This window comes from Poecilia reticulata, chromosome 3 (assembly GCF_904066995.2).
Source record: "Poecilia reticulata chromosome 3, P_reticulata-male-v2, whole genome shotgun sequence".
In the NCBI taxonomy this organism is placed as follows: domain Eukaryota; kingdom Metazoa; phylum Chordata; class Actinopteri; order Cyprinodontiformes; family Poeciliidae; genus Poecilia; species Poecilia reticulata.
The window spans coordinates 29,733,965-29,761,556 of record NC_088832.1 but is presented as its reverse complement, the minus strand read 5'-3'; the positions used below and the strand labels follow the sequence as shown (position 1 = coordinate 29,761,556).

At 37.8% G+C, this 27,592-nt stretch overlaps 1 protein-coding gene across 3 annotated transcripts in view; it reads right to left on the bottom strand.

The window, feature by feature from the left end:
• Positions 1-27,592, bottom strand: part of tspan4a (tetraspanin 4a) — a 163,259-nt gene that overhangs the window by 117,997 nt on the left and 17,670 nt on the right. Inside the window, exons 1-2 of one of the 3 annotated variants that reach the window (XM_081605435.1) lie at positions 10,071-11,309; positions 9,230-9,309 (exon numbers count right to left, since the gene is read on the bottom strand). In XM_081605435.1, coding sequence (XP_081461561.1) covers positions 9,230-9,292 — 63 coding nt within the window. In that variant the 5' untranslated portion in view covers positions 9,293-9,309; positions 10,071-11,309. Of the gene's footprint in view, positions 1-9,229; positions 11,325-27,592 lie in introns of those variants that run through there. The other 2 variants (XM_081605433.1, XM_081605432.1) reach the window with 2 other exon arrangements.

The following is a 27,592-nucleotide window of genomic DNA, read 5'->3' as shown; positions in this document are numbered from 1 at the left end:
AAAGTAAACTGTAATTTATCGTATTGTTTATCGTACCATCATTTAGTTCAACAAATTAAATTCAACCAGTCTGGTGTTTTAATCACTGTGGGCTGTTATCCTGTTAGCCCAGGCAATGTTTAGTTGGACAAGCTAGCAGGGCAAGCATTCCCAAATTTAGGAAAGTTGCCCTGATGTTAGAATAACACTGACGAGACTGCAGACACATCATTTGCATCAATTGGATGCCGCAGGTTTGAGCCACTTTTGACAGACTCAGTTGGAAAAGGTGGTGACAGGAAAAAAAACTACAAGTGTCTGTAAGTTGATGTCATTAGGAACAATAAAGCTGAAAAAAACTAAGCTGTGTTCAGAGTGAACTAGATGTCTGCTACAATAGAGACCTACTAGAAAGCCATAGAAAAACATGAAAGGGCAAAATTTAATCCACTTCTAAGGTTTAAGGAAGATGAAAAGATTTGGGCATTAAAACTACAGAAGGACATAGATATTTGCTGAATGAAATACAAGGACGAAACATCAGATGTGCTGGATGTTTATCATAAAGAACATGCAGCGTTTCCTCCCGTCTTCTCCCACAGCGTGTCGTATTGTTCTTTTTCATCATCACCCTGCCTGCCTGCCTACAGCACAGGTATTTAATTGTAATGGTATTAATTACAGTTGACAGTATCAACAATTCAACAAGACAGTTTCTCTCAGTGGAATCCTGTTTGTCACTTTCTAATCCAGGTGTCGATGTGTGTTTACAACACACTAAACCACTGTACATTGACTGCCTTTGGCAGACAATCTGATCCTGTTACTGATTATTTTTGTCGTTGATGCTGAAAGCCTACAGAGACGAGATATGTTTGGCAGATTTTTATTAGTGTTTCTACTATAAGGTGGGAATTTGTTTTCATCTTTGTAAATCGTCCAAATAGCACACAGTGCTCCGGCTTAGAATTGCATTACATTCTCTGACTCTCTTCATACTCAGCAGGGCCATAATATGATGGTACTCATCAACTTCACTCCAGCTGCATGACAGGTGCCCTGCTGCACTGCTGTCTTTAGCTGTGTGTGTGTGTGTGTCCAACCAACCTTTGACGTGCTGGAGAGCTCCAGCTGTTTACCTTTGCACGTCCTTTGATTCTGTATATAAATAGAGATTTGTGTAACGAAGGGTTTCTAGTTCAAAAGCAGAAGACTTGAAGTCCGCCCAGTAGTAACTTGAGCCAGGTTGTTCAGAACAACCAAAGCTAAATCTTTATCACTGCTGAAAATTAGTTCCATGAAGATCAATAAATCATTATATAGATATTTTTTTCTGCAATCTGCTTAAATAGCCTTAGCTCACATATAAAAAGCTGGACCACAATGTTTAATGGGTAAGATCCATGCATCAACCTACTATATTGCATACATTTATCTTGAACTGGGGGTGAAGATGAAAAAGAACCATGCAGCTTGTTTGAATTGAGTTTTGCACCATGACTGAGTTCTCTGTGAAGGTCTCTTTTTGTCTACTTTACTAAATCATTCAGTAAGTATTCTTTTTGGTTGATGGTGCTTTACTTTTACCCTACAGCAATAAAGATACAGTGCCTTTAAAAGGTCCAGAGCCCACTGAATTTTTTTTCCCATTTTATCACATTAAATCTGGAATATTATCTGGAATAGGCCAGCACAAAATAGCCCATTATTGTTAAATCGAAGGAAAAGGTTACATGGTTTTGTATTTTATTATTTCCTATATACTTTTTTTTTTTTTTTTTTTTACAACTAATGAATATGTATTAAGTCCTACTTCTGCCATTTTAGGGCATCTGAACTCTAGCTCTATGCATAGAGAATAAATTGTTTGCCCATTCCTTTTGTAAAACAACTTAAAGGGGTAGCATCATGTATTTTCTAGCCACATTATGTCATTTTATAGCACAATCAAGAAAGTACAATACCCTCAGTCATTATAAAAATAATGTATATTTCAAATAAGACTTAAAAGAAATTAGACTTTGCAATTTAATGCCTTAAAATTTGGCCTCTGTTTCTTTCAGAGATGCTTGCTCTTTCTGACACTTCACCTTCAGGAAGTCATCACAACATCTCTATTAACCCTTTCACAATATTTTTTTACCAGCGTTTCACTGAGAAGTAGCTTGTATGTTGAGCTCAGCAGATGCCCAAACTTTAGCTCCAACTACCTCCAACCTCTCTGGTCCTCCTGAAGAAAGGCATCCCCTCAACAAAATGCTGCCACCACCACCATGTGTCACCATGGGGATAATGTCCTCAGGGCAATGTGTAGTCTTAGCTGTTTTCGACACATGCAGGGTACGTTCTGTATAGGCTACCTACTAACCACTGATTTAATAAAAAACAGTGCAGGCTCACATTGGCCGGTAGAGTTAATTTGTGATGGCCAACAACCACATGTGGATGATTTTAGGCTTCAAAATGACTCAACAGGTAACTTTAGTATGCACAAGCAGGAAATGTAAACATACATACATAAATTCTCAATGTTAAGATCTGACCTGGTGACATTTACAGTGGTGAATAGCCTTTTAAATGCACTATGCAGCTTTTTCTGTGTTTTTCATACCCGTTTCTTAGTTCTTTACTGTGTTTAATGTTTTCTCTTTGCACAAAATCATGCTGTGATTTAGCCTTTAAGCTTCCAGCTAGTTCATGTACAATGGATTCTCAGAAACTACACGTAGGGAAATGTTTCTTGTGACTGGATGGCATTACCATTTTACCCAGTGACATTAGTTTAAGATGTGTTCACACCTGAGCACATGATTCAAAGTTGTTTCCACCGCCTCTCATGTACAGTAATTCATGGCATGAGATTTGCTGCAGGAGATGGAGTTCTCACAGCATGAAATGTGAAAAACGTGGTGTAGGGGAAGCATCTGCTTTAAGTGTGCAAGAGGTGAGACACAGTGCAAAAACTGTGCTGCAAAAGCCAGTTCCGTCTCCTTTACAGCAAGTCGAAAATGATGTATGATGGATATCTTTATATTAATGCCAAATGTATTTTAATGCATCTGCAGCACACAGGCCATGACAACTAGAACTGAAACATTTTCTGTTTCTAAACATATAGTTGAAATCAAATCTCCTTAAAAGTTACATACAACTATTTTTCTCACTGACTGACATTAAATCAAATAAAATGTGTCCTGTTTAAGGTCAGTTAGCTGGAATTTTGGCCCATTCCTACTGACAGTAGTTGTGTAATTGGGTCAGGTTTGTAGGTCGCCTTGCTCACGCTTCCTTTTTCAACTCGAAAGTTCCCTCTTTTGTCCCCCAAATCTAACAATAGTTAACATATTTTGGTTTCATCAAATCACAGGACAGGGCTGCACAGTGGCGCAGTTGGAAGAACTGTTGCCTTTCAGCAAAAAGGTTCTGGGTTTGATTCCCGGCCCTGGTCTTTCTGCATGGAGTTTGCATGTTCTCCCTGTGCATGCGTGGGTTTTCTCCGGGTACTCAGGTTTCCTCCCACAGTCCAAAAACATGACTGTCAGGTTAATTGGCCTCTCCAAATTTTCCCTAGGTGTGAGTGTGTGTGCATGGTTGTGTGTCCTATGTGTCTCTGTGTTGCCCTACGACAGACTGGCGACCTGTCCGGGGTGACCCCCGCCTCTCACCCGGAACGTTAGCTGGAGATAGACACCAGCACCTTCTGACCCCACTAAGGGACAAGGGTGTAAGAAAATGGATGGATGGATGGAAATCACAGGACATATCTTCAGAAATTAATATCTTTGTTCTTGAGTGCAATTGCAAATCTAGCTTTTTATGTTGCCGTTACTGTGAAGGCTTCTTCTGTAATGGGACAGGATTCAGTTAAGGATTGTTAGATTCACTCCTTGTGTTCCACTAGGAAGCTACACAGTTTATTTACATTGGTTCAAGTTACTTGATGGGAAACCGGAAGTGTGTTGATGGCGGTCTGGAAGTAGTTTATCCTGTCATCAGGTGAAGCAAGCAAGCTAAAATATTCTTTAAAATTACTTCTTACTAACATTCTTCAAGATTGCCCAAAGTGGTGAGTTTATTTTTAATGTTGTAATCTATTGATAAATGTGTTTTTGTCCTGGATTAGTGTTTTTGCTGACAGGCTTTAAGCTAATGACAATGATAGTGATTTTAGTACATTAGTAGCTGATTAGCACAATGCTAGCTCTTGCTTATTGCACAGTATGGTTTAATGCTGATGCGAATGTACACAATGGTGTTCTAGGGGTAAACTTTAGCTTTAGCTAAATCAAGTCTAACATGCTTATATATTTCCTTTAAATTTTGTTTTACTTTTACAGTTGCCTTGACCATAATTCACTAGACAATAAATAACATAACAATAACTCAAACAACAACAACTAATATTTTTGTAACATGGATGATGACATTATTTTGGCGTCAGCCGCGATAGTGTAAATATAGCAGATACTTGTGAACATTCAGATGTCAAAATGTTATTTTCTGGTCCAGTAATCCAAAAAGAAATTAAATTTGTTCAAGGTCTGTCTAAGCAACATGTTCTCTTAGTGTGGCAACTGAAAGGCTCCGTAAATTGGCTCAAATATAATGAAAAACAAAATCTGGTTTCATATTTATTCTCAACACCATTCATCTCCAACTGTAAATTCCAAAAATATGCATCAAAATTCACTTTCAAAACGCTCCCATGCATGGAAGGACACTTTATTTCTACTATCTGCTCTGCTTTAAAATCCGTTTCTTGTCGTTGTTGTGTAAGTTTTGTCCTTCAGCCAGTAAAAGCAGCTGCTTCAGTAAATATATAAAATCTCAACTGATTAGAGGCTACATTAAAAAGTAGTCCCTTCTTTAGATCAATTTTTTTATACACTTTGTGGAGGCTTTGATGCCGAGCAGTTATCCTCAAAACAGAACACGTAAAAACAGTTATGCATGAACACTGCTAATAAGAGATTTAATCATACCCTTTTTTTTCCCACACAGCATAAAGTTGCTATAACTCTATTAACACAGGGTTCTGTCTGGTATATTTAATCTGGTTTCACAAGAATTTTATAGCACCTCTTCTGTCTTCAAGGAGTAAGATATGTTGAATAGATTACTTCCTCATGATGTGACAGTTTATTAACACGTAAGGTGGAGGTGCTGAAGTCTCACTAACATAAATAATATAAGATGCATGAGTCAATGTGCACCTTCTTTATTCTCACATCAGATTTTGAGTTTGCATTTCAAAGTGAAAAAGTTTAAGTCAAATATAATTTTTCAAATCAGTTTTCATATTATCTCAGTCAAGCCAAAAAGAAGCACTTCCTCTTAAATGATTATTATGAAAATCGAGACCTTTAAAGTTGGGTTGGAATTTAACGTACAGCTACAACCATTTTATCTGAGATTCATCATTTTCAATGACAGGTTTGATATTAGAAGAGCTCCTCTCTTCTTATCTGGATGATTTGAAAAGAACTGACTTCACAAGAGGAGAGGACTGTTGCTCTTTGTGCCTATAATGTCTCCCAGGTGGCACTACAGAGTGCTAATAATAAAACACTGACTCCTCTCTTCTGCTGAATTTCTGCACTAAGCCCTTATTCTGTAAGATAAAGAGTATATTTGGTGAATTAAGAGAATAGCGATACTTTGTCACAATTCTGCATAGCTAGCGAGTTGATGGGTAAGACAAAAATCTAAAACCTAATTAACTCTTCTATAGCTTTTAAGTCCGATTATCTTGGAAATATTTGCTACTAGAGATGTGCCGATCAGGATTTTTCCTGCCGATACCGATACCGATCACATAATTATTTTTCATTTTTTAATCAAAAGCACTACCGGTTACATTATGTGGAAAAAGAAACCATGAATTCAACTTAATTTAGACAAAAAATTGTTTTTAATAACTTTTTCCAAGAAAAAAACATGCATTGTGCAAATTGTACTGCTATCAGTAATACTATCTTTAACAGACTGATACCATATGGAGGCTCTGAAGAGGCTAAATAATGCAAAGAGTCAAAATAAAACCTCTCAACATTGCCAAAAAATTCAAGTATAAAACTTAACATTCAAAGGCAAATACAGGATCCATTACAATAAACAATCCAGAGTTACTGAATGAAAACTTCCTGATAGCACTGCGGCTAGCTGATTACTGCTAGTTCTGATTGGCTGTTTCTGACTGAGCAGAGTAATTATGCAGAAAAGGGAGGAGGCAGAGGAGATCGATTATTTTTTCAGAGATTATCTGTCTCATGTTAGGACAGCGAAAGTTTTAATACATATGTAAAATGTATTTTTTTTAAGTTAGATGCTGCAGCTTTAAGCAGAGGTTCGGTGTGAGAGTCACTACCAGGTGGAGCAGAAGCGAAGCTCCGTCTGTGAAATATTACTACCTGTAGCGCGTAGCAGCGGTTCAACAGCGAGAACAGAACCAGCGTCTTACATCGCAGCTCGAAGACTTTTTTGCGGGTTATTTGTTTAGCTTTCTGACCGTCATGCTAATCTGGGTGAGTGTTTGTAGCTGTGCGCTGCTTTACCTGCTATCTCTTTACCTGCTTTATCTCATCCTTCATATGTCTTTTTTACTGCAGTGAGCCTCGATGTAGCCAAACTCCTCAAGTATGGCATTGTTTTTATGCCATATTAGATTCGACGTCTTGATGCATTTTGACGTGCTTCACCCCACGTGCTTCAATTTTCCGCTGCAACACGCAAACTTCCCCATTCACTCAGTGCATTATAGTTCCACATCGCTTAGGATTTGTTGCTGCGCGTTTGCGCAGAGTGAAGGAAAGAGGCGACCAGCTGCACAGGCAGGCTGCGAAATGAGATGCAGGTGATCGGTTTGTGTGATCGGCAACAAGAGACCGTGATCGGCGATCACCGATCATACACTTTTTCACGGAAATCGCCCGATTATGATCGGTGGCCGATCGATCGGCACACCTCTATTTGCTACTGGTTGAAATTACATAGCCATGGGATTTACATGAGGTTCTAATGTTTATACAACCTTAAGTAAAAATACAGTGGTTTCATTATATTTGCCATTTTGCTCTTTACAGTCTAACGACATGATAGTTGAGTGGTTAGTCCAGTTATCTGCTCAGATGGTGAGGCTGCTGTCAATAGCTTAGTAGATATGGCTCAGTTTGCTGTTCACTGTTGTTAAAAACAATCCAATGTGATAAAATCCTTTGCAGGGAATTTCCAAATCTTATATAATCTTATTCCAAATCACACTTATACCAAAACAAGGTATAAATATATTTGAAATTCAATATTGAATATTTGAATATAAAAATTCAATATTGGTCAGCACTTTAATCTATGCATTAGAATACGCTAATACTTCAGGGGTATTATTTTATCTACTTGATCAAAGAGAAACAAAATGTACTGCACAGCCTTTATTTTGCCACATTCACTGCAGTACTCATTGCAAACAGTAGCAGCCACTAGTGAGAAAAAAATAATAGCCCGGTATAGCAAGGACATCAGTGGAAGAGATAATCTTTAGAAGTTTTTTGTCTTTCATCCTTCTTTTCAACAGCTCAGAGGACACAGATTAAAATGGTGGATTTAAAAGCCAATGGAATAGATTTCAACCAACAGCAGCATCTAAACACATCTGATACCCAGTCAGCACAAATCAGTTATTCTTCATATCTCTAGTGCAAATGGTCCCTTTATTGCTGTAGCCTAGTGCAGAGATTCAGAATACAACAGAAGAAGAGAGGAACAAACTTTCACTACAAGATACATTTCTAGTAGTTTCCCAAACAGTGGGAATGCAAATCAGTTCTTTCATGCTTTCATGGAACTAGGTATGACCTGGCCCTGGTTAAATGTGAATGTCTTTTGGGGAAAGCCCCAACTCTCGAGTTCATACCTAGGATTAGGCATGAACCCAAGGTATGAACTAGGGTTTTTCCCACATTTTCCCACTCTAAAAATGTGGGGAAAAGGAGAGTATTTTGATCTTCTTTCTCTAAAAAATGTTTAGTAAAGCTGTGGAGTTAAAATGTGTATTTTTTTTTTTTTTTTTTTTTACAATAGTTACACTCTTTAGCATAAGCAAAATCACTCCAATCTCAAAATGCGGTTGGAGTGATTTTGACAGTCTAATTTTCTTCTTTTTTTTTTACTATGCTTACATTTCAATGTTGACAGATTTTCAGCCTTTTCTAGTTGACAACCTGTTGAGCCATTCAAGAAATTGCATGTTTTCAACAATTCAACCATTTTGCTTACAATTTAAAATGTAAGCAAACTATGAAAAACAGATCTGAGCATTCATTCATGTGAGTGACAGGGTTAGAATAATATGCTTCCAAACAATGGCAATCATTCCTGCACCACACAACAAAGGCTCTACCAAAAGACAAGAAAATAATGAAAGAAGAGGTCACTTATTCCTCAAAGGGGGTTGCATTTTGGCAGCCAGATTTCATTTCAGCACTCAAGGGTTCATTTAATTCCCATATTGATAAAAGCAGACATTTGACAAATCAAGTAATTCCACAGAAATAGCCGCAGATGCAAGACTGACTGTAAAACTCTGTGACAAGTTGCATTGGATTGCACTGTGGGAGTCTGTGGGAAGAAAATACACAAGCTAAAGATGTTTAAATGTGAAGCATAGCAGGGAAGCGCGACAGGCGTCACTGTGCAAATGAAAGTGATCTGTTGTGAGGCTATCAGAGTGAGAGTGACAGAGGCAGACACACTGGAGCTCAAACATCCCCACAGCAAACAGATACAATCCATCAGATAGAGCAGAGTGACAGCAGATCCTCTGATGGACTAAGCAGCATCAATGCACTGGGAGGAAGGAAGGTATAGTAGAGGTATCGCAGAAGAACTGGAACGCCACTGTGATTAAAGTCTGCACACAATGCAAGCTTCCAATATGCCAAAGCTTAACAAGGAAAATAATTCAGAGTACACCCACACTGAAAGTACATTATTGGTAACAGAAAAAGCTTCTCCCACCCACACAGTGGGCTTTGTACACAAGATCTAAATGCATGATCTGCCTCTTCCTCATGCTGCCCCTCCTTTCTCATATAACATCTCTGTGACTGCACAGACCAGCAAACAGCTAACAGGACAGAAAAGTCACAGTGAAGGAGAAACAGAGATAAAGTATAGAAAGAAACACATGGCTTTGTTGTCAGTTTTCAAAACTTATTCATACGCTCTTTGATGCAAGAAAAAATGAAGAACTTACCCAGAAAAGGAGGTTGAAGAAGACCATTCCATAGCGTAGGGCCATCATGCAACCCTCAGCCATCCTGCAGCGCCGCAGTTCTAGAAGGAATATGAAGGAGAGGTCCAGGTAAAACACCACATACTTCTTCCCCTGGGCGTAGCGCCCGTTGGAGTTCTTTGGCCCCTTTGTTGTGTGGAAGCCGAAAGCAAAAGGGGGTCTCTTATACTCAAACTCCCCACTGAATCGGTGAAAACCAGAAGTGAAGGGCGGAGTGTCAGGTTTGCTGTCCAGAGATGGACTGCGTCGGTACGGAGTCTCATCTGTGCTTGAGCGTCTCATTGTGGAAGCACAATTAGTCTTTAGAAAGTCTTAAAAGTCACTCTGTGTGCTTCAGCTCTGATGCAAGTTCACTACGAGGTACTACGACTTACTCCTCCGAGAACAGAGAAATGGATTTTAAGACAATTATGACCCCCCCCTGACAAAGCCTAGCAATGCTGGATTAATTATATCATAAATGGGGTCACATGTGATTTAAATTAATCTATTGAAGAAAATGTGTCACCCCAATTGAGTTGTCTTTAATCTTTTAGAGTCATTACATTGAGCATGAGAGCTTGCACATTCTGGCGACACAACCTGTGTAATTCATTGTATTTCGGACACTGTCTTGCCATGCACAAGTACAGCTGCACATCCCTATTTCCCTTAGCATAATCCCTCAAACACAGGTGTCGTGCTCTGGGAGATAAGCCGGTCTGCAGTTTCATCTCATAACGTTTCAATCAGGTGAACGACTGGAGAGCTTAACACATCCCCACCTGCTTGGAGTACCCAAAATGATCCAGAAATGTCCTACCTGGTCTCACAAGAGATTCCAGAGCAGGTGCTCCTGTCCAGCAAGTAATGACACCCGTAATACAGCTAAATCAACTTTTTACTCAGCAGCAGATGACACATCTATTTCTGACAATACAACGCTGCGCTGTGGGTCTTAGGTGCATCTGAGCGTTCAGCACGTGAATGTGGCTGATGATGTGCTTTTGCTGACATGCAAAAAAAAAGAACTAAAAAAAGACAAGGGGATGAGCGTTAGGGATGTAGTTATGGATTTAAGAGGAAGGTTGGAAAGAGGAATGAAAGGATGAAGGATGCTTGCAATTGGACAGTTCTTTGGCTTCTTGAATTAGTATCCCTGTGGAGTTACTTCCTTGCCTAATTTCCTCCTCACTTCACGCGTCGACCCAAACTTGTCCCTTTTTTGTTTCTGAGAAGTGCCTAGGGGTTTCTCTGCACCTCGCCACAGCCTGTTCTTCACACATCTACAAAGTCACCCTCTTCAACTCTCAGTTATTCTATTAACTGTGCACCTCTCTGCGCTCCCCCCTCTGTGCTGACGGTAGATAATTAATTTCCAGACTCTCATCACAGAGACAAAGTGTGTGGTTTCGCCTCCTCTTGTTTCTCCCTTCTCCGCTACAGCTCGTTTTTCCTCTTCTTTAGGTGGGTGAGGAGATCAAGGTGTCCATCAGGGTCATAGCAACGCAGCCACGGAAGAAGTAAGAAGGAGCATTAGGCAGCAAGAAGGGGAACCCTGTTTCCTCAGAGAAGCAAAAGAAAGACTGCAGTGTTTGAGCGGTAGTCCAGAATTGCTCCCAGAAGCTCCCTCCTTCTTTCGCTCTCTCGATATGCCCCCCCTGTTTTCTTCCCTTTCCTCCTTTCTCTCACAAGCTCCGATACTCTCCCCACCACCACACACACAGGCTCAAACACTCCATCCCTCTTCGGTCACTGTCCCCGAAACCTGCCTGTGCGAAAGGCAGGCATTCAAATTCTAGCCACACCCCATGAAACCCAACAACCAATCAATGTCTCGCAGCTCCCATCTTCTCTGCCGAGCACACCACAATCTACCGGATAGCTCTCTGGATGCACAAACGCAGGCATGCACACACACGCACACACAGCCTGGTGTTGTATTAACATGACAGAGCTGAGAAGAAGGCTGCACCCGTGTTAGTCCTTCCTCTTCCTCCTCTTCCTTTCCCTGCTGCCTCTCATTCCACATGCAGAGGTTGTTCCCACTCACAAACCAGACTCATCTCTGTGTATGCTTTGTGTCAGGCATGCCCCTCCACCCCTAACAAACCCCTTCAGACCTGGACCTGGGTCACACAATATCTGCGTATCTGCCTCAGCACAGATTTTCACAACACCAGCAGCTCACCTGAAGTGTGACTCTATGGATGCATAGAGAACAAGTCTCCCTCCTGCTGACATTCACACAAAAATTACTGCACACTCCCCACAACCCTGTAGCCATCTGGGTCACTGGCTTTATGAGTCCACAAGCAGATATCAAATCTGCAGAGAGTGCAGACTATATTAATGGCTGCATCAAGTATTTAATGGATCTCTGTTTTGTCTCCTGAGTGTGCTTTCGTCAGACTGTAAAGGCGGCAGCAGTCTAGGATTGTGAGTCTGACTTTCTGACTAGCGAAAATTGCCGTGAAGAGCATGTTGCATTATTATTGTATTTTTCTAGAAAACTGCAACACATCAGGAAATGTTAAAGTTCAGAAATGTAGAGGGCTTCGCCATCAACAGATGCATTGATATAGGCGATTTATTTTTCAGTACTGCAGAGCAAAGGCTGCAAACTGGAGACGGCTAGTATTGCAATACACTTGCCATGAAATCTTTTCAGATTTTAGAGCAATGAAGACAATCAAGTCTAATGGTGATGTTAATTATGAAATGTTCAAAGATTATTAGTTACAGTAATAAGAAGCATTTGGTAAAAGAACATAGCGAAGGGCACCATCTGCTTCTACATCTGGCATCATTGATTGTCTAAAGCAACAATTAAAGCTTTTTGGATTTGATAAACCTAATATGCATAATGTCTCAGACTCTTCCAAATGCATCTTTCCCATCTGAAATGCTTCCAAAACAAGATGATGTACTTTCTGACAAGATGAGTTGAGTTAGTTTTGGAAAGGAAAACAGTTAAATGAATTAAAATGGGGGTTAAAAAGTTGAGTTTCAAGAAGGGAAAAAATTACTAAAAACACCTATATCTCTGATTTATATAAGAATCAGAAGAATAAGAAGCCTGAAGATTTATTTCAAGGCAACAATAGAAGCCCATGAAAATCAATGTTTGCCTCTATTCCCCTGTGCCTAAAAGTTCTAATATCAGCATTTAGAGATTTTATTATATGCACTGCATTGTTGTAAAATCATAGCTGAGGATAATTTGTGCAAGGTAAACATAATTTCTAACCTGAACTTTGGACCCTTATTGTAAAACCTCTTCTTTCTCAAGTGGTGACACCTTCTGGGGTCAAAGACCCAAATTCTGTTGTTTCCACACTTTGCTATCTCATTTCATTTCTTTACTCACGTCTGCCCCACTCAGGGAAAAACATAATAACCACCTCTCTTCCATATCTGCTGGTCTGGGAAACAGTGACTAGACCATGTTAACCTGGAGGGTAATTCTGTAAGGACAAGAAAGACCAAGTTCTTTCATTAGGGAGCATCAGAGGACAGATTTTGAACACATCTCTAAGAAAAGAACATTTGCGCAGCAGAGAAACATCCTTTAAATTGTGGTAACAAAGAAAGTAATTGCACAATATTAGTATTTAAAAACAGCATGAAATTCAGCTTCAGCTAGTAATTTCATTTAATTACTGGTGCTTATCACAGGGCTCTTCCTGCTAACTTACTCTCCATTGTTTGGCCTGACATCAGTCACCCAGATTAACCTTCTCTTTCTCAAGCACCGAACCTCAACAGAGACTCTAATATCCCTCTCTTTAAAAGATTCATTGTCCTCTTTTCCACATATCCAACACCCACCACACATTCCCACATGCTACATTTGGTCTAGGTCAGCCACCATGTAAGCCATGCCAACTTTTATGGTCCTTTCATAAGAATTAGTCCAGTACAGTTGATTGAATTTGCAATCAAAGTTGCAACATTTGTTGCATTTTCAGCTGGTGCACTTTGCTTTCACACTGCACTGTGTCAAATGAACCGAAACCCGTCTCCTCACCCCTTGCCTCTGATGGCGCTGGAACAAGAACCACTGTAAAAAACATGAAAACCTCTAAACAACATATGGGCGCAACTTGCTTCGTCATGTAATGTATAAAAACAGACCAGAGTATGCTTCTTTGGTCCAAATCAGTTTGACTAAGGATTCACACCTCTTCAAACGAACTACACTTTGTAGACCAGAGTTAAAGTGGAATAAAGTGGACCAAATAGGGTTAGTGTGAATGCACCCTTAAAATATCAAGCTATGCGCATATTATAGGCATCTGTTAGGGAAATCTTTTCTCTAATATTATCTTTAAGGTGATTTCACAATTATCCAAGACACACAATCACATATAAATAGATATTGCAACTGAACACCATTTGCCACTACTCCAAGTGGTAAATGGTATTCCTTGGTGGTCATTAAGTTTAGCACTTTTTCACATTATTTCTAACTTTCAATACAGTCTTTAAGTTGTCAATGTGAACTGAGAGTTTGTGTTTAAAAAGCCTGAGGTAAAATCATCCTCATTCAACATTGCATCTATGTATTTAGACAGATTTGCACATATAGGGCAACAAACATTTAAGTTAGATTAATGATGTTTATTTAATCACAAACTGTCTTTAGGCACCTATTATTTACCTATTTACTGATAACTACTCGCTAAATGCACAAAAGCATTAACAGATACGAAATATTTATATTATTTTCATAAACTGCTTTTGCGTCTGTTTATTTACCTTGTTAATTAAGAGGAGCTGCTGTTTACAAATCGTGACACATTAATATTAATCCCCCCTAAAAATCCCCACAATTCATTAAGTTGAATTAACAAACTGTAAATAAAATGTGTTATGGCTGCACCCATAAATGAGATCTTAGCTTCTTCTCTGTGGGGGGAGATACGAGAACACTGTGGTATTTACATAGTTTTTACAGTCAATGGTTGAATTTAAAGCCTCTTTTTTTCAAGCAATAGTGAATGCGCCATTATAGCTTCTGGGCATGATTTTTAATATATAGGATTTACTCAATTTTAAGATGAATAGAAATTATATGGTTCAAATAAACAATAAACTAAGTTGCCTGTTCAAACAGGAGATCTTTCTGTCAGATTAAGTACCGTATTTTCCGCACTATAAGGCACACATAAAAACCTTCAATTTTCTCAAAAGCCGACAGTGCACCTTATAATCCGGTGCATCTTATATATGGACCAATATTGAGCCACAACAGGTCAAGCAACTACGGTAAGCTACCGCCGACTTCATTTTCGCCCGTAGAAGAAGAAGCACGCGGTGCATGCTGGGATAATTGTCAGAACGCTGGTTTGTAATCTATAAATAAAGTTTGACTGACCTATCTACCTGCCGACCGTCTAGAATCAGGTCACCTGCAGGTCATTTAGCACCACGTTCTCCACGAACATGCTGAGCGCGAACAGAGAAGGGTGACCATCGTCCGGCCACGCCCCGGAAGGCTCTCCTCGCCGACTGAGCCCACTGAGCCAGACTCGACTGGAGTCAAACTGTTTTGTTGACATTCACTTTAGTGCAGCTCCATCTAGTGGATGCATAACGTAAACTCCAGCCTCTACTGTAGCATCTATTCTATGCGTTTTATAATCCGGTGTGCCTAATAGTGCGGAAAATACGGTAAAATAAAATGAGACCCACATGTACTCCATTAAATTATAAAAGATCAATTTTATTTTCTTACCAACTGTTGGGTTTCTTTATAATTACAGACAGAAATTAAGGGGATCCGTTTGGGTGCCCTCAGGATTAGGGCTCTGTTTTTTGTAGATGATGTGGTTCTGTTTGCATCATCAAATCGTTTGCAGCAGAGTGTGAAGCAGCTGGCATAAGAATCAGCACTTCCAAATCCAAGATCACAATTTTGAGACAGAAAAGGCTAGAATGCCCTCTCCAGGTCAGGGGAAAGGTACAGCCCCAAGTGAAGGAGCGAAAGTATTTCGGTGTCCTGTTCACTATTGAGAGATAAATGAAGCAGAGGAAGGCAGAGTGGTGTGGTGTCTGCAGTGATGCAAATGCTGTACCAGTCTGATATGGTGAAGAGAGAGCAGAGTCAAAAGGTCAAGCTGCATTCCTAACCTAATCTATGATCATGAGTTCACTGCAACCAAACCACAGATTAGGTGGTAGATAATGGTGGGTGGATGGATGGATGAATGGATGGTTGGTTAATGCTAAACTCTGTTGGGAGTATAAAATACTGATTTGACTTGTCAACTGTTTCATGTCTTCTCTTTGTATTTGGATATAAGTTGCAACTTGTATCCAAATACAAAGAAAAGACATCCTTTAAATGTAATTTCCAGATGAACTCCTCTTATTAACCTCAATAGGTTCCTGTAACAGTTTTTTGTAAAAACACTACTTAAATAAAGTAATTTCTTATTGAGTAATTGAAGATATTTTACTACATTCAGTCATTCACACACACACATTCACACGCTTAAGGAGTTGCACCGTTTTTATATATATAGAAATTTCTGCTTTCCTGACGAATATATTTAAAAATCATGAGGTAAAAGACAAAATGATGTCATAATTACCGTATTTTCCGCACTATAAGGCGCACCTAAAAACCTTCCATTTCCTCAAAAGCCGACAGTGCGCCTTATAATCCGATGCGCCTTATGTATGGACCAATACTGAGCCACAACAGGTCTAGTGCGTCCTGATCCACACTCCATACCAGTAGGTGGCGGTAATGCACACCATTAAGTTGCTTGCCATCCGCTATTAAAACAAACAAAAAAAAAACATACAATACATACTTATATAACTATACAAACACAATAAAATAATGATTAATAATGGCACAAATAAATGATTAATTCTGAATAATATATATTGGGTACATGTTTATATATATATATATTTATGTTTTTCTATATGCAGAAATGTATATATGACTATGTATGCAGACATGCAGATTATATAAGTTTTTCAGCCGACGAGTTCTAGCTTCAGAGAGATTCAGCAGCTGAAATTGAGTCCAAAAGAGAAATTGAGTCCGGAAGAGAGACAGTCTGCGGCGGCAGCGTGTCGGTTGGTCTTATGTTACCCAGAAAGTAGTTGGGCACAATATTGCAACACCGTGAGTGAAACAATGACTGGGGCAGCCTACTATATAAAGTACGCGGGAACCACTTCTTTATTATACACATCCACATTTGTACGGTACGGTTGGCAACCCTAACTGTAGCGTCTATTCTATGCGCCATATAATGCGGTATATATGAAAAAAGTTTAAAAATAGTAAAAAGTTTTACAAGGAAGGTGTGCCTTATAATCCGGTGCGCCTTGTAGTGCGGAAAATACGTTATGTCAAATGGTGTTTTTTCATATACAGAAAGAGATCCTTTTTCTTATCTCTAGTAAGTTGAGCCTCTAATTGGCACAATTTGCTCTCACTCTCATGAAATATAAATACTGAGCTGAGTCATGCAGACTCATTAAGTGCTGATAAATCGATTGTTTTTAGCATATTGTGACATCATGAAGGAAAACGCCTTCCTGTCATTTGTGGCCCTTCATTAACACAAATCCAACCTCTGCAGAAACAAACAGTTTTGCACAAGTGCACATCGACACACAATCAAAGTAAATGTGCAGAGGCACCCTGGGGGGTGGCAGCAGCTTTGAAGTCCTCCGTATTTACAGATACACTGATGGTGAAAAAAAAAAAAAAAAAAAGTTTGGGTTGCAGCCAGCAAACACAATGCATGATGAAATAACTGTCTGTTGAAACTGAAAAGTTTAAAATGAAATGTGAAATGTTGTAACAGATATAACCATCAAAGCAAAAGGGGGAGGAGGGAGATTCCAATTAAAACCTACACAAAATGACAGTCAGGCGAAAAGATAACATCAGTGCACGCTGAGCGGCTCATGAATGAGAGTAGCTTTTCTCAAGTCTGTCAAATTATTTAGAGCTGTTTGCCTGGTTGAATTTTAGCTTATGCAACCACAAAATAATCGTTCCAGTTCACGGTTTTAACATGATGCTATTCTGGGAAAGTTAAACTTTTTGACTCTAAAATTCTCTTTTCTCTAAACACAAGGACTTTATAAATTAAGGTTAAATGAAGCAATTAACTAAAAATGTATTGTTCATTTACACCAAGACAGAGGGAAGGAGTAACTTTGGTTTTGCTCGTAAATTGTTTTACAAGTTCTTACGACTTAAGATTCAACCACAACCTCCATTTTTCTCCTCCTAGTTCGCTTTTTTTTTTCTTAAAGCAGGCCAAATCTCTTTGAAGGTATTTTTTATCTGCTGCAGATATCCTGTGTCATTTATTAGTAAAGATCTGTCACATGTTGTACATACATATCTTGCAGAAATGCCTTCATCTTTCACATCATTGATTTAATCTTGGCACGAAGTACATCGTCTCCAGGTATTAACCCATGTCTGACTAGAGTAGAATACATTTTTCTACAGGACATTGAAAAAAATCCTCACAAAAACCTTGATTTGTTGTCAAGGTTAAGCGTGAAAACAGATCCTTTCATCAAACAGTTAATACACAAACAGTAGTTTAAAAACTGATCATTACCATCAGCTCTGAAACACCCGCTTGTGACAAATGGCTGGGATTAGCTTTGAGGATATCACTTTCAAAGCACATATCTGTGTGAGGCAGAAGGTTAGACAGAGAGAGCATTCTCACAACAGCATCACACCAAGGTTCACCAAGGAATCAGAGACATGAAGATAAATCACAGCAGCTCCACAGGGAAATAAACGAGCTTCATCCAACTGTGCAAAGTCATAAGGATTTTAAGATTTGTTCGGCTGATGAAACAGAAATTTAAGGACAGTAAAACAAGCTGCAGAGAAATGAAAATACAGTATTATAAACTAAAATCAGCTCTCCAAAAAAGAGGGGGGGGAAAGACTAATGAGAAATATTATGCATTAAATCATTTAAAACCCTTGTAGAGAAAATGGTCCTCACATAAAAAGACATGTGTAGTAGAACTATGTAAAATACTGAGGAAACCGTTACTAGTTTCTTGGTGTTCCTAAAAGTTTCAAACATAAATAGAACCTGAATGTGTACGTCAGCTTTTTATCTGCTGCAACTGAAAAGTTTTCTCTCTCTGTGTTCAAGAAAAAAAGAATTGACAATCATTTTTCATTCTGCCTGACATTGGAAAGTTGGATTGGATTTCCTATTTCATGTCAGTCAGGATTACTGAAATCATCTCTATACGGTAAATGCCTGAATGACAAGAGACATTTTAAGCAAATTTTGTATTACTTTCCCAAAGCTGGTAAGAAAGTGCAATGACATGGGTTTGAAAAAAAAATAAAATAAAATACTCATAGGAATCAACTATAACACTAAATGCTACATATTCCACTTGGCAAAACATTCACTGACTAGTAGTCTAATAAAACTAAAACTGAATGATAAGAATTGCAGTTTGCAGGCCTGAGAACACAATACCAACTCTAAAGTTGAAGGTAAGATACCATTGCTAACTATCTAATGCAAACCTGATGACAGTAAAGTAAAAAAGTAAATACAGTTTGCATTTAACACCAGAATAATTTGAGATTTGTTGTTTTAACTTCACAGAATTGTGTAATTAATCTATCAGTCTGGCTGCTTGGTAAGTGGACAATTGTTTTCTGTTGGATTTAATTGAGAATGCTTCAGTTAATTTTTTGCAGCATGCCCTCTTGCCATAATCTCTTATCAGACACCACACTTAAAATAACTAAACTATCTATTTCATCCCTGTGTCAGAGCAAAAGCCACAGACATGAACTGCATAAAATTGTGTTCATCTGGCATAAGAGTTTTGATTCTAGATTTAGAGCAGAATATCCCGCTGCCTACAAAACATAAATCAGGAATAATATGAAGTGTTCCATATTAACATATAAAAAGCTGCAAAGTTCATGTGTAGATTCAAATGTAAAAGTTACATCAGTATGTGATTTTCTTAAAAAGTGTATACTCCTCAAACTGAAAGCATCAGTCATACATGTGTGCCACAATTCAGTTCACAACAAAGGCGTCTTCATTAGATTTTGCTCAGTTATCATGAGGATGAAACTGAATATTAGACATACACTCACCAGGTGGTCAGAGGCATCTTGAAATGAATGCTAATGTCACTCTATCAGCCAAGAGAGGCTTATACCTCCAAGCTGCACCCCAGAACAAGTGCAATTAGGCACATCAGTCAGCCGCACCAATGCACTAGATGCCTCCTTCCTGCAATACAATGTGCTTAGCCTCTCTTTTCCTTCTGCGTATTTATTCACAGTTATAATTAGTCCCCAACCAATCACTATTTTCTCATCTCAGAGTAGGATTTCCCAAGGATATACATTCCAACACTGCCTCGAAGCATAACTGTATTATGCCAAAGCTTCATTTGCTATTTTTAATCTGGAACAGATTCAGTGAAGACATTTGGCTGTACACTTTCACATTTCCTTCAGATTGGATTTGGATAGTTGTCAAAATAATACTGGCGATGCAATTAATGTTTTTTTTTTTCTTTTAGAAATTGACAGCTGTGCACAAATCATATTGGACAAGGCTTTATTTGTGCTTGTTAGCTACAAATAACATACATTATTAGCAGTAACATTATGGCCACCCACATGTCACTAAATAGGTGGCCAATTTTTTGGTCCTAAAAAGATGTCTCCAGTCAAAATTGAAAAAGAATGTGTAAAATTATAATGGAAATGCTTAATGCTTCTAGTAATAATTTATAAACATGTGGTATGTGATCTTTGGGTATTACTTATCAAGTGTGCCACGGCATAATTAGTCATTGATCTATGGAGAAAAAAACGAATCTCTATGATTTGAAAATGAGGTTGAAAATCTACTTTGACTTAATCTCTGACATTCATAATATATTTTTAGTCTGAATGACAGAAGGACTTTGTGATTTAAATTTTAAATCACACAAGACCATGAGCAATGATACTCCTGTTAAGCAAGTTTTACTCTCTAATTTTCAATGTTTTCTTAAACTTAATGACAACTTGGGTTTCTGCAAATATTTGTCTCTAATTTCTTAAACCCGGTGAGTAACATGTCTTGAAATTTCTACATTTTGAAATGTAGTGTGCCCAAATGTAAGGCAGTAGCCATCTCAACTCGTTTACTCGATAGTCCATCCATCTCATTAAGACAGCTTATTACTACTGCAGTTTTATTAACCTTATCAGTCTGCCAACACCTTTCCTTTCTTGTCAGTAAATTTTTATGAAGCCATTGCTAATAGCTGATGTGTTGCAAACACAGGTGTGAGATATACCATGTGAGCCGTGATCACTCTTTCAGAGCTGCAGCTTAAGTTGCTTGTTTGAGAAAGCTGTTGTTGAGCAACCATCTGGATGAAGTAGATAGAAATCATACATGTTTTTACCACATGAATCTGTACAGGTCTTTGTAAGTTAGGTTGAAAGACCATTTGTTGCAAAGTTGCTGTTTTCTTCTCTTTTTTTTCCTTTTCCATTCCATCTGCTGCTTTCTTTCCCTCTCCATCTGTTTGATTCGCTCCAGCAATCAGTCCACATCAGTCATGAGATGTGCAGGCAGAGCATAGAAATGAGGAATGCTGTACAAGAACTACAAGTTCAGTTTGATAATGGTGTTTATAACCCCAAATGTACTGGATTCAGACCCCTGACACAAAACACACTGTTCAATTAGCTTCTCTATGTTTTGAGACAGCATTCTGGGCACTACAGCTCAAATTATTTCATGTAGTTCCTTTTACAAGCTCTGATGTAGGGTTTATTATATAGCTCTGCACAATTTTATTAAGAGTTAACTACCAAAGAAACAATCAGCATTTGTTTTCAGGCAACCAGCAGGTAAATTACCCATCATCAGTGTTATCAGGAAAGGTGAACTGGGGAAATTGAACTTTAATTATTTATAACAATTCTACAGCTTTCACCACAAACTTATCAGAAAAAAAAAATTAGCTTTAAAGTTATTTTCAGCATGTATACACCTCTGTGTCCTCAGCTGAAGTTGTAGCACATATAGTAGATTGAGAAGTAAATTAAACGTACATGAGTAATTGCACTATATATATATTTGAAGAGTACATGCCAACATCCGATTACAACATGTTTAGCAGCATATTGGATAAAAACTGTCCTTTTCAGGGACCAAGCATGAAAGCTCATGTCTGCCTAGGAAAAAATTTGAAACCCTTTACAGATACAATACCAGATATATTTTGTGATTTTTAGCATCTGTTAAGAAGGTCAGCTAATTTCTGAAATGCCAGACTATGAACCCCTTCAGCAAGTTAGATTTTGAAGGAAGTCTTATTTCAAATGACATTTCCATGTCAATCAGTTCTTGTAGGTTTTCTGAGAAACCCAGAATTATCTCCATCCTGATAATAGAGAGTAAGCTGCACATTCATCTGTTACAATAAACCACAAGGCCATGTTATTTCAAGTAGAAGGCTTTAAAAATCCAACACTTCCCTAACAAACATGTAAAAAGAATCCAAGCAAGTCATAACTGGAGTGCGTCTATAAAAACTGAAGGACACAAAGTTAACATGAACTGTAAAGGTGTTGTGTTATAAACTAACTTTAGAAACCCTGAATAGATTGATGCATAGATAATCTGGCAGTATGTAACTTTTTATTAAAAAAATATATTTTTGATGGTAGCTTTCTTACACAGGCCCAGGTTGGTTGACAGATCTTTGGGTGCACTGTACATTGCCTGAAAACTATTTCTACATCCAAGTATGCAAACCTAAACTACCAAACATACGACAGAAAAGCAGCATGTTTGGCAGTATGTCTAAGTATCAAGTGCTTACAGTGACTGCCAAATGTATTAAGTTTCTACATTTTTACATTTCTTTTACAGGGCACACGTCTAAAGTCTGAAGTCTTAATTTTACAACTCAAGTACAACTTGAGTAAGATTCTCAAACTCATCCGTCATCTCTGGACCCATTAATATTTCATAATTGCCTGGACTTGAACACAACTCGTCTTTCCTTGAGCAACTTCTGTTTTGATTTTTAATTGCATTTTGTTAATGGCACTACAATCTGTGGTTCCTGGCTGTCACTCTAAAATTTGTTAACTTTAAAAAAAACATTCTTGTTTGCTCACATGGCCTTCCATCCTTCTGGAAACAGACAGATCATCACTAAATTGTGACAGGATTATTAGACAGACTGGCTCTTAGTTGACATTTCTATCCCTATTCTTGACAGTGTTGTTGGGTAGAGCTGTGAGAAGATCACTCCTTTAGATGAGAAGCAAAATCAAACATGTATTGTATCAGATTGCTGTCGAGACAAAACATAGCTGCAATTACTCACTCGACTTTTCAAATTTCTCAAACATTTGGACAAAAATAGTCATAAGAAAGTAACTTTTGTCGCCCTTTACTTCAATCAATGCCATTTCCCAAAAATATTTGCTTCGCTGCAGTTGCAGTGCGTACTCACACTCATCTGTTGCTAATGCTGATCAAGCATAGCGCTTATGGCAGCAAAATTCTTTGTTGCAGTAGAAGGACACTCTTTCATGTCCTGGGGTAAACTGTAATTGAATCTCTCAACTTGGAAAAAAAATTGATGATGTGCAAAATTATTCTTCCAGGTGCAATATTTTTAGTCTAGGTTTTCTTATAAGTGAGGACACTTCCAAAGAGTAAAGATAATGATTCATGCTTTTGTTAAAGTCCAGAGAGCTATTATGATATGAAAGCCCGGCCACAATTAAACAAGAAAAACATATTTGAACTAAAACCTCATATTGTAATTAAAGTCTGCACAAAAAGCGTAATTTTTTTTTTACCTCACTCAGAACAGAACTTCAGAAAATTACTCACAGTCGAGAGCAGGAGCAGTGGGTTGGATCAAATGAATACATTAAAAGAGGAGATGTGACAACTCACTTCGACGCATGGAGTGCTCCAGGTTAATTGCCAAAACCTGTCACTTTGTGTGTAAATAATGGAAGAAGCATAGTGATTAACACAACCAAGCTGTTAAAAAGATAAACTGTAGATGACTGCTCAATTATTTACACCTCCCATTAGTCCACTCCATTTAATATAATTACCTCTGGATGATGATTGTGGAAAAGCAAACAAACTAATTCTCCGAGTTTATCATGGCATTCTTCTTCACGTTACAGGTTGAACGAAAAATTGCATCCAGATGCTGAATTAATAAAAAAGGGACAATCGCTGCCAACGTTTCCAACTGTTCATCTCCACGAAGACATCAAATATTCCTCCAGCACGTGGATACGGCAGCCTTATGACCAGGCCTGATCTCTGATTTGCACCTCTGAACAGGCAACTGGAAAACCTGTGCACCTGCAATCATAATGTAGGCATATGGGTTGCATCTGCTATTTGCATTTTATTGCAACAGTAATCCCTCCCAGCTGAAAAGATTATTACCCCGCTTGTCGGTCAAATTCTGCTCATGTAGAGGCAGATATGATTTGGACATTTATTTATGGTCACAAAGAAGAGAAAATCCATCTGGGCTAAAAGTAGAAGCAAAGCAAAGCTGTAAATATGCCTATCCACTACACAGACAACTAGGAATTTGACATGAAAAAACCTAAGCATTGCAAACATGTAGCAATACGACACAGACAATACATCAGATATTCACTGTTGTTCAAAAGTGGACACGCTTCTGTACAAATGCATGGTTTCTGTGATGTAAAAATGGGGACATTTTGTTAAATGTTTGCACTTATGTGGAATTTATCCTGTCCAATTAATGAAAAACCTACAATTTTATTTAAAGAAAAAAATCATAAAACATTCAAAAGGTCCAGTAATCGGGGTGCATGAGTGAGCTCACAACTGTCATCCATTTTAGTGCATCTGATTAACCTGAAATAAATTCCTGCAGCCCAAGTAGGATTTTTCTTGACATTTCCTCATTTTCATCTTTCAGCTTAAGCCATAGTTTGCAGACAGGTGACAATAGATCATAAGGACCTCATTAACAGTGGAAGGATATAAAAAAGTGTTTCGTATAAACCATTGCACAATGGATTCAGTTACCAATATACAGAACAAAATTTGGAACAGCGGCCTCAGTTGGGGATTTCTTCCCACAATTAATGAAAAGGCAAGTCAGAGACAAGTTAATTTCTAAAGCCCCATCCATGCAAAAGCTGATTCAAAATACTTCACAGAAAATCAAAAGAAGATCACTAAATTAACAAAAAGCTTAAAAGTTAGGTTGAAATGGGAAACAAATGCTAAAAGGCATATTTAATCTTCAGTCTCATGCTTCAATCGCTCAACAGTGCATAAAACAGATTAAGGAGATTTCCAGGCTGAAAGACACTGAAGGAGCTGCAGGGATTACTGAAATATGCTGGTTTTGTTCTACATGTCACACTATTTTGTGTTCTCCTAAGGTCTGGACTGAAGTGTGGGACTGCAAAATTGTTGGGGGGGTTTTTCTTTTCTTTTGACAAAAATTCACTGGGTTATTATCTGAAGTTGTGTGCACAATTATCAAGCATTATTATTAGGAACATTATGATGCTGCTTTCATATTTGTGTATATTGTCCATCCTGTAAACTTGGATGCTTATTTGAGTTTATTGGTGTGACAAGTCACGCCTAATGTTAAATGCTGATAAAAACTGACATTTTGACTGTTACTCTAAAGCAAAATGTCAACAGCTCTCAGAAGTAAACTGTGTGTTACATTGTATTCTCATTTTTTTAAAAACTCACAAGCATGTCAAAATGATGAGTACAGTGGCAAAAGCAAACTTGTATACTTTTAGACTCATTAGTAGCTTCTTATCATTTCATTCTGCAAAAGATTTCAGGCATTCATTGATTTTTATTTTTTTTGGCATCTAAATTACTGTACAACCTCTAGGTCACAAGCAGCTCCAACAGTCATTAAGCTGCTTAACATGATTCATATGACAACAGATGAATAGTTTTCCTGTAATGGTAACACCATTTAATTAGCACACACACAAGCTTGATTGACAGCACTATGACAATTCTGCTCACACAGGTATTTACCAAAAGCTGAATGTTGCCAGGCAGTGTGGGATCTTTATAGTCTGTCTCATACCAAAGAAGACTGACTGCATTATGATATATGCATTAAAGGATGCCTTAATGAAACAGTAATTTCTAGAGCACCCTTTTTTGTTTTTTATAGTTTATCTCTAATAAATGTGTTTTGAAATTGAATTGTACAAGTTATGCTGTACACACACACACACACACACACATTATTGTACAGGTCAAGTTATATGTGGATCGGTTTTGAATGATTCATCATGGTCTAGGTTGTCTGCACCATGGAGAGTCATTATTATCTCATCAAAAAAGCACAACATTTCCACTCCAAGATTATAGCTCATCTCTAAGCAAGCAGCATAAATATTCACAGCAGATTGAGTGAGCTGACTGTTGATCTGAATAGTGTTGAATTGAAAGCAAAACAGACTAAACGGTGTAGTGCTTTAAAGTGTTTGCATGGAAAGCCATACAAGTGTGTCATATTTGCAAGGAAATGCAAATGCAAACAAATCTGAGACATATTTGTTTGCATTTAAACAAATGTGTCATTTTCCTGCACATACAGTAAAGTTTGACTGGAGAAAATCACTGATTTCATTACATAAAGTTTTTTTTTTTTGTATAATGAAAAGCTTAAAATGCATTATAAATGACAATGGTTGCTAATGGAGCCACAAGCCCTTTTTTGAACATGAAATAAATAATATACTCTGCTTCATTAAAGTTCATTACATTTAAGAAAAAATAAACTGAAATTGCCAGTCATTCCTATCATCTTTATTTTATGTTCCTGGTTACTTTATTCACAGCTCAAGAGAGCATATATGTGCATACAGTAAAAGAAAATTAATAAATGACTTAACTAATGAAAAGAGTCATACTTAGGTAAAAAGCTTCATCACCACTGATGTTAAAATTTCCCTTTTCAATCATTTTAAGCTTTGGAAATCATCTGTGTTAAGAAGCACAAGAGGATGACCTTTCAATCATGAGTACTCTAGAGCTGTTTAAAAAATGAAAGAAGCAGTTATGAACAGGGTGTGAATAATCCAGTAATTACCTGAGGGTTGGATACTCTCTTTATATGAAAGCAATGTCATACAACACAGATGAGACTGATTTAGCCAAAGTCTGCTTAGTCTGATGTTTGTCATCTATACGTACCCACCTACCTGCTTACTTAGCGGTAGAATAAGTCAAATTGCTTTATTTGCACCTATGGTGATTTGTATTTTGATTAATCTTTCACTTGTGCAATAAAACATAAAAGGAATCACATTGTTTTAAGCATGCACCACTAAGAGATTAGCCTTGTAACTGAGCATATACATTAAATCTCACGTTATCAAACTTAGAACAGTATTTCTAGTAAATGGTCACCAGCAAACTACTCTGTAGTAACATTAACAATAAAACTGACCTTATGCATGCAGAAACAGCACACCCTGACAATACATTTACATACAAAAGCCCATCTAGGCAGTGAAGAATAAAATGGGATGGCTTTTGCAGTTGTTCCTGCAGCATTAAAGGCACCTACCACATCATATTCCTATACTTACTGCAATAAAAATAGCTATACTCTTTAGAAAGAGAGCGAATAGAACTCCAGTTTGTTAAATGTTCCATTTTCATGAAAAAACACAAACATAATTAGAATCGACACCCTGTATTAGTCAAGCCAATTAATAATGTGTTCCCTGCGTGCTATTTAAAATCACCTCTGTTCTCTGGGTTCCTATATCCATTTTTATAATTGAGCCATTTGCTGCATTATGGAAAAGTTGTCCCATTGAGATGTAGATTTTTAAATGTTCTGTTACTTTTAAAGCGCCACAATCTACTGGAATAAAACCTAGATATTACGCATAACTTTGGTCAGTTGAAAAAATAGATCAATTGCCAAATTTGATGACAACAGTTAATCTGGGAATGCTTACATGGATAGTGGTTTAGACTATTAATATTACATACAAGCAGAAGTGCATGTGCCGAAACTATTTTCATATCTTCAGTGGTCAGTGCGAGACCAGTGCATCAAAGGGCAACACAGAAATACAAAACAACCATGCCTGCATTCAAACCTAGGAGAAATTTGATAACTACCCAAAATAAATGTACTGCTGTTTTTAAACAAACATATAGATATTTTATTTTGGGTAAATCAAAATTTGTCAACTTTGGAATCTTGTTTTTCTTTTAATCAGGACAGAAAAGTAAGCCAAGAGAAATA